Genomic DNA, 10,243 nt, shown 5'->3' with positions numbered 1-10,243 from the left:
CGCTATAGTAACAGAAATAATACCTGCACCTACGAGGCTCAGCCACTGCTGCATTCGGGTGGCACAGGATGTTCTTTTTCAACAGCGTTACTTGACAAGAAATTAAATCATATCGTCTTATGCTGCTGCTTTCTCAGGGGATGAATTACATGCCTGTAGAGTCCTACCACAGAGTCAGTCCTGCTCTCTGGATGGTTTTAGCAACACCTGCAGGCCCTGCTGCACACACCAGTTATAATAATGTAATGCTATTTGGAGGGTAATGAACAGGACTACTTTCTAGGGAATATTATTTCTGTATGAAAATTTCCTCTTAATTCATTTCAGAAAAGCTGTCTCTGATATAGCCTGAGTGCGTGCAAGAGAGAAGCAAGATGCCTCACACCAGAGACTCTTCATCTCCAACTAACAGTGCAGGGAGCAGAGCTTCCTATGAAACACCAGCGTTATCAGACCTCCAGCGGCTCTTTTGGTTCAGAGGAGGGTCTGATAATCACGTGGACCAAGTCTGGCCAAATATTTACCTGGGAGATGCGTAAGAACATATGGTCCTATCATTAAGCTGTTATCGGTCCCTGGGCGGAGGAGGAAGGGGTATGGTACCCTGGGGAGCAACTTTTGGGTCTGCAGGAACGTTTTTGTGATACAGTCTACTTATCTACAAAACTGATAACGTAAAGAGTTTGGATGTCATGAAAAACATGACATACAAAATGGTGACTTACTCATAGTGTGTCTGAGTTGGGTTTTCTGTATTCTGTGAACCAGAGCAGATTTGGCAGGGTAAGAATTATTTGTATTCTAGGCAAAAAGTCCTTAAAGAACCCATCCCAAACTGGTGTCAGCTCTGAGATGCGTTATCTGCCCTGGAAACTGTGCTCTAAGGCAGCAGACAAGAGCACAGTAGCCCTCACGCTCAAACAGGAGTAGCAGGATCAAGAGCCAGATGGAAGAGGACCCAAATGAATTATACAATAGGGATTTTGCCAGTCCCAAATCCAAACTTTCTTTCAAAGATGGTAAAACTGAAAATATCAAACAGTAATTTTCATGCAAATACCTTATTCTTGTGACCACTTCTATTTATTGCCATTTCCTTCTGTTTGGATTACTGCAGATTACATAGATCATCAGCTCATTTTTCCTAACTCCTCCTCCTCATGAACACATCAGTTAAGGATCACAGTTTTGTGGAATAACTTCAGTCCCAGTTTATGGTGGGAAGTGGGGAGAACCTGGCTGGTGGGCATGATGCAGCCACTTCATGTCTGAACCAGGAACAAGGTGCTGCTGCTTCTGTGTAGGTTCTTGCCCTTGTGACCCACGCACACTGTGAATGAGGGATTAGCTCTAGAACTTGCTAAACAACTCTTTAAAGGAAAATCTTGACCACTTTATGCAGTAAGCCATGTTCCCAGGGATTAACTGCTGGGAGGCGCTTGCTTAACTAACAGTATCCCACCGGCAAGTCTGTGCTCTTGCTGCTCTCCACACCATCATATCACATTTTTCATGTGCAAAGCACTATGGGCTTCTTGAAATTTGCTACCCTATAAGCAAGCTGCAATTCCTGCATCCTTCCCTAGCGGGAGCAGGCGCTACCTTTAAAACCATGCTATTTTAGCAGAATGTTAGGACTGTTGCCAATAAGCCCTTCATGTCTTTCAACAGGTGGGCTGCTAGGAGCAAAACTACTCTTCAAAGCCTCAACATTACTCATATCCTTAATGCAGCAGATGGGCCATACAGCATCAACACAGGAGCCAAATATTACAAAGATCTGCAAATAGAGTACTACGGAATAGAAGCATTTGACGATCCTTCCTTTGATTTAAGTATCTTCTTCTACGATGCTGCCAATTTCATAGGCAAAGCCTTAAACACTTCAGGAGGTAAGAGGGAGGCAAAGAGAAGCTTCGGGAAGAAGTTTCAACATGAGCCAAATGGCTTTTCCTTGCAGTAACAGGCAGCCAGCAAAGCTCAGATTCAGCACATGGTTCGAGAAGGCACACGCAGAACCACGGCGCGGAGGATGCGAGAAGGGCGCCTATGGCATGCGCTGCAGGGAAGGCGGCTGTGCCAGGTCCCCGGGAGCTGGGGAAGGCTGGCTGTCCCAAAAGCCCACCGTGCTGGGAGGAAGGGCCAATGCTAGGAGCAGAGCGAGAGGGAAAGGCAGAGGTTATGGCACTGCGGGTGCTCCCCCACGGGTCCATCCTGCAGGAACTGGCAGGATCTGTGTGCCTCCACATGCACCTCACACCCCTCGCACACCGGCACGAGCTCCAGCCCGGTGATCCTGCCCCGTGTCCCGCGGCCCTGCGTCCTGCAGCCCTGTTCCCAATGCACTCAGCTGGGAACAGCGGCACTTCAGCGCTGGCTTAAATGCTTCACATGCTTAAGTGCTTCGTGGAATTGGAGCTTTATTCAGGCTGTCTGTTAAGCTAGAGAAGCAGCAGAAGTTAACGAACTAAGTCAAAAACTACGAGCCTGACCCACAGCCTGCTGAATTTTTGTCAGCAGAGTTTGGATTATGGCCTAGTTATCATAATTTCCATTTGTTCCAGAGTTTGCTCCGACTCTGACTGGCTGCGAGAGCTGCTGCTTTCACTGGAGTGCTTTATTAAATCCCCAGTTATAGCTCACACTGGGCTGCTGAGATACAGTAAATTATGAGTCCATTTTTACAGGCAGACTATCCTACAGAGTTTATGGGACTTGTCAGTGATCACAGTCAGGGCTGGGCCAAAATTTTCTGCCAAAACTGAGGGTTTTTTCCACAGAAAACTATACTAACAAGTTTAGTCACAGAAAGCTTCTCTCCTTCCACAGAAAATTTCAACTATTTTCATCTGAGGCCTAAGTTAGATGCATAAGGTCAGTATGAAATACCACCTTGCCTAAGATATATGGCATGATCGTATGCTAACTGTCCCTGAAAACATGAGTATCCGCTAATTGTCACCGTTGTCTTCCCAACTTGTTTTTAGCAGTTTTTGTCTTCCCTGTGTCTTTCTCACTTTAAAAATTAGCGCTAAAGCCCACTCACCTTGCTTCTTTTTTTCTGCAGGTAAGGTGTTTGTTCATTGTGCCATGGGGGTGAGCCGCTCTGCGTCCTTAGTGCTTGCCTTTTTAATGATCCATGAAAACATGACACTTGTGGATGCTCTGAAAACAGTGAGCGCTCACAGAGACATCTGCCCAAATTCAGGGTTCCTGAGCCAGCTCCGGGACTTGGACATTCAACTAAATGAAGAGAGGAAAGGAACCAGAGCATATGCTACCAAAGAGCTGTAAGAAAGTATTGCTGAAACAGAGGGGACAAAATTTGACTTTCCTGTATCTCTTTTAAATTAATTGCGTTTGTAAACTAAGGATGCAAGTTTATGATAGACCAGAATGCACGTTATTACTAAAAGTAGATTTGACTTGATCTTTCCATTTTGCAAAGCCCTCCTAGATTATAGTTACGATTGGTTGTATATCGTATCCTTCACTCTCCACCTTAAAACATTGCTCTCTGCAATGCAAAAAAAAAAAAAAAAAAAAAAAAGATATCAGGTTCCACTTCAGAAATAGCTGTGTTTCAGCAACTAGTGAAGCTCATATCGCTTTATGAAGTGTTAGGCTATTTGAGGTGAAAGATGCCATATTATTTATGCTACAATAATGCTTAGAAGTTTTCTTATGAACCAGCCCCCGACTCCTTTGCTCCCTGTATCTAAAATGGTTTGTATTTTGAGACTTGAATCTGGCACTGGTTAGTTCTTGCTTTTACAAGTGGTGGAGCCCCTGAGTTGGGGGTAAGAGGCTGTTTAAAGGCAGAGCAGCTGGGAAACAACACAAGCTGCTCTTTAAGGAATTATTCCAGGTCTCTCTATACTGTTTTCCCTTTGACTGTTCATCAGATTTTTTTTTTTTTTTCCTTCCATGAAAATACCCTTGTTTGAGAGGGTATTCAAATATTGTTCATCGTCCCTAGTAAAATACATCCAGGAGATGCTGTGGAAAATCCTTCTGAAGAGGAAGGTGGGTTCCCAGCTGAGGCTCCAAACAGCTGCATGGGCAGAGGGAATGGGTGCAGGAAAGTATTTGACAACAAAGTTCAACGTATCCCAAATCTGTCTGTCAGTTCAGCATTATAAAACTTGGGATTTTCTTTCTCAAAAATAAAGGTCATTAACATTGCAACATCATGTTCTGTGGTATTTGCTTTTGTGAGGGGACTCAAGTGAAAACTGAAGGGACACAGGAATGGCAAGGGAGGTGCTGACAGGCATCAGGCTTTCATCTTTGTGTCTCTGGGCCACCATAAGAGCACTCAATAGCTACTGTCATCTGATGGATCAGTGCTGCCTGGAAACTATGTGAAGCACATCTGGCTCTCGGTTCCCAGCGGACAAACATTCGCAGCACAAAGCCAGCTTGGGGATGGCAGTTGTTTGCATTCCTAGTACCAAACTCAGGAATGCAAAGGCATGAATACTCCCCACCATGTGAGCTGGCTGCTCAAGAACAGCACAGAGACAAGGGAAAACATTCCTTGCCATTCCAGTGCTGTCTACAAGGTAGATTTCTGCCTTCGGGACAGGCAATTTAACACCTTTTATAACGCTCTTTGGCATTATCTACATCTGCTATGTGGGCCAGGCTATAGGAGCGAGAGCACAAAGCAGAGCATTTGGCACTGAGGACCTGACCCCCCACACCGAGGGCATCTCAGGGGGTTTGACTTTGGACTAACCCTGTGGGCTGGATCTCCCTAAGCAGCAGGAGAGCGGTGCTGGAGTGCTTCTTTGCTTTAGTTCCCCGCATAAGGAAACCTGCTCATGAGCCCTGGGGCTGCTCTGCAAGGTCAACAAAAACACAGCAAGTAGGAACGGTCAGCTTAAAAGTATGCTTCAGACGCAAATCAAAATTTAATATGCATGTCTCAGTTTCCAATTAACTCCAACAAACTGATTTCAACTCACAGAACAAGCGGGGAAAAAAAAGCCAGTGGATCTGGCTATGGAGGTGCCCCAAGCACAAGAACCGCGTTTCCTTACGCTTCCCACCTACGGGAAAAGTCTCCTCGCCTCTCGCAGCAGCCGGGCTGAGGCCAGCCAGCCATTTTCGGCTGCAGAGCGCAGGGCGCCGCTGACGAGGCACTCGCTGGGGGTGCGAGAGTACCTGCAAATTAACCGCGCTTGGTGCGGCCGCAGCTTACTGCGTCTTTCAAACGCCGGTTGGTGCAACTGGAACAAACCCGCATCTTACTCCGACGATAAAGTGCCGCCGGCACGGCGGAGCGGGGGCAGACGGCGCTCCCACGCTGCCCTGCAGCGCCCGCTTTCCCCGCAAAAGGCCGGGCGCTCCGCGCGCCCCCGCCAGCCGCCGCCTCCCGCCAGCCGCCGCCAGGTGGCGCTGTCGGCCCGGCGCGGGCGGCGCCCCGGCCGCCAGGCCCCGGGGGGGGGGGGGGGGGGGGGGGGGGCGGCCTCAGCCCCGCGTTGGCCCTTTTGTCCCGAATTGGGGCCAAACCCCGAGGGAAAGGGAGCAGCCGGTGCGGGGGGCTGTGCTTGGGAGCGCGGCCGGCCTGGCACGCCCCGGGCGCCCTGTGCCGCCCGGGAGGCTGGGGCGCAGCCCACCCACGCCGGCCCCGCCAAGCCAGAGCCCGGCGGCCCCGCGGGCAGGGTAAAACTCGGCGCCCCCCAGCACGCGTGCCAGGGGCACCCCCAACCCCGCACTGGTGCACGCGGCTGGGGTAAGACCCAACCACCCCACCGACGCCTGCTGCAAGGATGAGCCCCAAGCGGCCACCAAGTGCTCACCCCCCCCCCCCGATTGCTCGCACCTGGGGGTAACCCACAACCGCCCCAGCAGCAAGCACCCGTGGCAAAACCCCAGCTCCCCGGGGTAAACCCCAAGCGCCCCAGCGCCATTCGGAAATCCCGCTGTCGCCACCAGCGCTGGCGTGGCCGGCGCAAGCCCCAGCGAGGCCGGCCGGCTCCCATCTGCTCACGCCACCCGACCGGCGGCCTCCCTCAAAACTCAGCCTCCCGCTGCCGCTGCCCTCCACTTGCCTCGCGCTGGCCGATGCTTGCAGGTCCGAAGAGGGTAGGGGATTATGGTTTATAATTAACACAATTAAAAATAGACTTTGCATAAGCCGAACACAGAGAGGCTAGAAACCTCTCGTGCAACTGGCACGTTAGGAGGAAACTAAGTGGTATTATTCAAACAAAGGTAATCCAACGCACCGCAGCGCGGGAGCTTCGACTACCAGGCAAGTACTTTTAAGCTTGTTTACAAACCAACCCCCAGTGAACTCACTACATGCACTGAGCAGCATGAACCTAACCACAGCCAGCTCCGCAAGCAGTGAGGCAACGGCAGGGCTAGGCCAGATTATAGTCACCGCTGTCGTACTCAAACTCTAATATTTGTGAAATTCTACTTTGCTTTCCAGCTGGATCTCTCACTGAAAAAGATGCTTAAATTCAAGGGGTTTAGTGTTTGTTAAATACCAATCTGGCTCGCGTTTAAATTTCTTACAGATCTATCTTTAGGATAATAGCCATGAAACACTGTATCTGGGTTTCCCTCTTCTCAGCTGATGTTCACAAGAGTCATTCCTGGGAAGGGAGAAACTGGCCAGCCAGTTACACTGGAGAAAATGTGAAACAGACTATGAATAAAATGCTGTGCAGTTCAAAAACAAAACCGGGGCGGCGGGGGGGAAGAGGAAAGATTAAGCAGCTGAAGGGGAGAGGGGGAACTTTTTTACCTTTTTTTTTTTTTTTTTTAAATACTAACTCTTTATAGTTTGGGGCTTCTATGGATTATTTATAACTAGGATAGAATTTTCAGATAGAAATGAGATTTTTAATATCAGCAGCCTTCCTCAGAACATTTTTATTGAGGAAATATGTTTGTATGGCTGTGGAAGCCATCGGGATGCTTGGAGTAAAAGAGTACAGAAAGAGAAGACTGGGTTAAATTAATTCCTGCTAAATACCTACCAGCAGACTTGCTGTCTATATGGGGAGCTGGAGACGGAATTGTACCAGGGTAAAAAGGATACTGTGTCTATTTATAGCGCTGCCTTCAACACCGTAGGAATTCAAAGGAAAACTCCAACTCAGCACACAGTCTTCTCATCATCTGCTTCTGTCAAGATTAAATCGGGGCCAAGATCATTCCCTTCCCCTGCAAATCCCTGCTAGGAAGAATCCGTTCCTTTCAGCAAGTAAGGAACTAGCATAGTACAAACCACTCCAGAGCTCATATATGGCCCAGGCTCTGGGAGTCACCCAGCCAAATGCTGCCTCTTTCCTCTTGGTAGTCAGAGGAAGGGGAGAAAAAGAGCCTCAGAACCCTCAGCACTTTAACAGGGAAGACCAAATATGTTCTCACCTGCTCTGCATCCCTGCTCCCCGTGCTGTCCCCAGCCCTTCTCCTTACACCAGATGCCCTGGGGCACTTGCAAACAAAAGGGTAGCATAACTCCAGCACAGCTCCCAGCGCCAGGCAGCAGGGAAGGTAAGAGGAACGGGGCCCTGGCACAGGGTCATGCTCACTCATGGTGCCACTGAGATGAGGCCCTGATCCTCCGGTGGTATGTGCCCCTCTGGCCACTGCAGGGCCATCCACCTCTGGGAAGCGGTGGGCTCGCTCCAGGAGGTGTGTGGGGCACCTATTTATCAGTAGAAATTATCTCTGATGTTAAGAGCACAAATGAGATCAGCCTTGGAAAAAGTATTAGCAAAAACCTGACCGCCACTCTAAAAATAAGGCGGGCTCCTGGTGTTCCTTAGCTCCACTCTTCTTTTAGCATCATGGTGCCTCAGATCTTTCCTTCTCATCTTCCACCTTCCAGTTTCTCTTTAATAAGAGCCGCTCTTTCGTTCTTCACAAAGCACTACCTACTCTACTCTCTCGGTGCTCCTCTTTGTACTTCTGTTATCAAGCTGTCTGCTAGGTGGGGAGCACAAGGTGCAGGACTTGGTGCTGCCTTTGAGGTACAGGTAATTATTATGTGCATCTGTTGTTGCGGCTGCTGCCTCAACAGGTGGAAAACATGCTGTTCTCCGATAGATTTGCAGCACTCTGTGCTCCTACCTTGTCTTTTCTCTAAAGCCAGCCGTGTGGTGTTCCTAAAATAATAAACACAGCCTCGCTGCTGCCACAAAACCCCCTGGTAAATATATTTTTATGGGAATGAAATATTAAAGGATTTGAACAGTTATTCACTGAAAGCAAAATATGAGCAGTAAGGTTGGGTAAAGATTCAAAGGCTGGTTTGCTTCCTTTCCCTGGGGCACATCAAGGCTGTACTGTTTGCACTTTAGAGATGGATAGTGGGGAATTACTTAACCCAAAATGATGGAAACAATTCAGACTATAATAATATAGCATGAGAGTTTCTCACATTACATCTATTCCCCATACTGCTGGCTATATTCTGCCTTCAGATGCACGTGAATTGGATTCTAGAGGAACTGTATTTGAAGCCAAAATGCATTTCATTGTCTTTCTGAAGTCTCTCTACAGTTTAGTTGCTAACTCCTGAGCTCAAGGACTGGGGACAAAGCTTGTCTAAACATTTTCCAGTGTCTGTCTCTGTGAGATTTCCATCTGCTGTGTTTTATTTTGAATTTCATCTTCATACTTTCCTAAAAACACAAAGCAGAAACACACGTTTCCTCTGCCCTGGAGTGCAGGAATCACCAAGTTTCCCAGCAGGTTCTCTCACAACATACAACGGATCCAAGTTTGTCTAAAAATGCTACAAGCCCTTTGTGGAGTGGAAGGGGAGGAGACCAGAAACATGGGCCAAGTTTCTGAGTGTTATGAACACCCCACCATCCCCCAAAGGGACTCCATATCCTGTTTCCTCTCCCAAAAATTTCACCTGGCTTTGGGTTTCATTAGGAGAAATACACATTGCTCGAGTCCAGGCTCTGAGTCTTCGGTTCGTGCTTCCTGCTGACACTGCAGAGACTGCAAGAGCCACAAAAGCTGAGTCTGACCTGGGGGCTTCAGATTTACTACAATAGCAGAGCAAATTAAATGGAGAGCACGTTAAGCGGGTTGGGAGATTGTTGTTGACCAACAAATCTTCATTAAGTTCCCGCACCAAGCTGTGCTGCACCTCCAATGAAACTGATTATTGTGTCTCCATCTGTGTTTCAACTATTTCTCCACCAGGCTTAAAAGAAATTCAAACTTGTTTTAGGTCTAATTGGAAATAAAACACAATATTAATCCACCTTGCCCCACACATGCACCTAGTTTGGAGGTGCTGGTGCATCGTTCAAACAGGCCAGGTTCCACTCTGTTCACCACCAGTTATTTACTGCCCTGGTTTTCGCTAGCTCTTTTATTTACTGCCAGTGTCTCACAGAGACTTTGTTCGCTGTTTTATGGTGACTTTCTGGATTAGTGGTTTGCGTTACCAAACACAAGGTCTGAGATCAGTTCCTGGCACTGCTCTCCAGACCTTTCAGCTCAAGAGTCACCAGCATGAACCCTGAGAGTTCGTACAACTCGCACCTCCCCACAGCAAAGCCTGTGCTCGGCATAACAGCAGCTTTCACAGGATTAGAGCAAAGCCCTTTTCTGGTATTCATGACTGAAGGGAGGCTACCACAAGTGGAGCCTCTGGCAGGCTTCCCCACAGGCCACTACTAGAAATACAACTCCACAGGTAAAACTCAGCTGCCAAGCTACTCTGCTGTATGGGTTTTAAAAACACTCTGCCCAATTTAGACCAAACAGAGCAATGTTTGAGGAAGAAGGGGAATTAAACAGCAGTACTGAGAGTTATATAGCTTTAGCATCTGCAGTGTACATGCAGAGCAGGATCTTCTGCCACAGACTGTCCTTGCCTTAAGGTAAGACGAGAAACAATTATTAGCTATTTCTCTTCTGAATACAAGGTAAGAAACAAAAGGTACATGCAGATACACCATGAACGAGGGAGTTAGCCTTTAGTATCCTTCTTTACCAGATAACACTCATGGTGGCCAAACTACGTGTTGGCCATAGAGTTTGGCCACACCCCATACCATGTTGTCCTCAGAGTTAGACAATGCTTGAGAAACACGGATGGGACTCAACCTTTTCTGTATCAAAGAGAAGGCATCGATTATTTGGGTTTATGCAGCAGCACCTCAGCATGCAGGCTTTTACTGGTTCCCAGCACTTGGGCACTGCGAGGCAACCGCCCCTTCACAAAGCCGCCTATTTTGTCCCAGGCAAGACT

General features: G+C 48.2%; 1 protein-coding gene across 1 annotated transcript; it reads left to right on the top strand.

The window, feature by feature from the left end:
* Positions 1-362: 362 nt before the first annotated feature.
* LOC104032714 (dual specificity protein phosphatase 13B) lies at positions 363-3,294 on the top strand. Its single transcript, XM_009485145.2, has 3 exons — positions 363-535; positions 1,672-1,892; positions 3,068-3,294. Exons 1-3 carry the CDS (start codon positions 375-377, stop codon positions 3,292-3,294), a joined length of 609 nt encoding a protein of 202 aa, XP_009483420.1. The 5' UTR covers positions 363-374.
* Positions 3,295-10,243: the final 6,949 nt, after the last annotated feature.

The sequence above is a fragment of the Pelecanus crispus genome, chromosome 10, assembly GCF_030463565.1.
Source record: "Pelecanus crispus isolate bPelCri1 chromosome 10, bPelCri1.pri, whole genome shotgun sequence".
Taxonomy (NCBI): domain Eukaryota; kingdom Metazoa; phylum Chordata; class Aves; order Pelecaniformes; family Pelecanidae; genus Pelecanus; species Pelecanus crispus.
The sequence above is the reverse complement of the archived record's forward strand: the minus strand, read 5'-3'. Positions and strand labels throughout refer to the sequence as shown.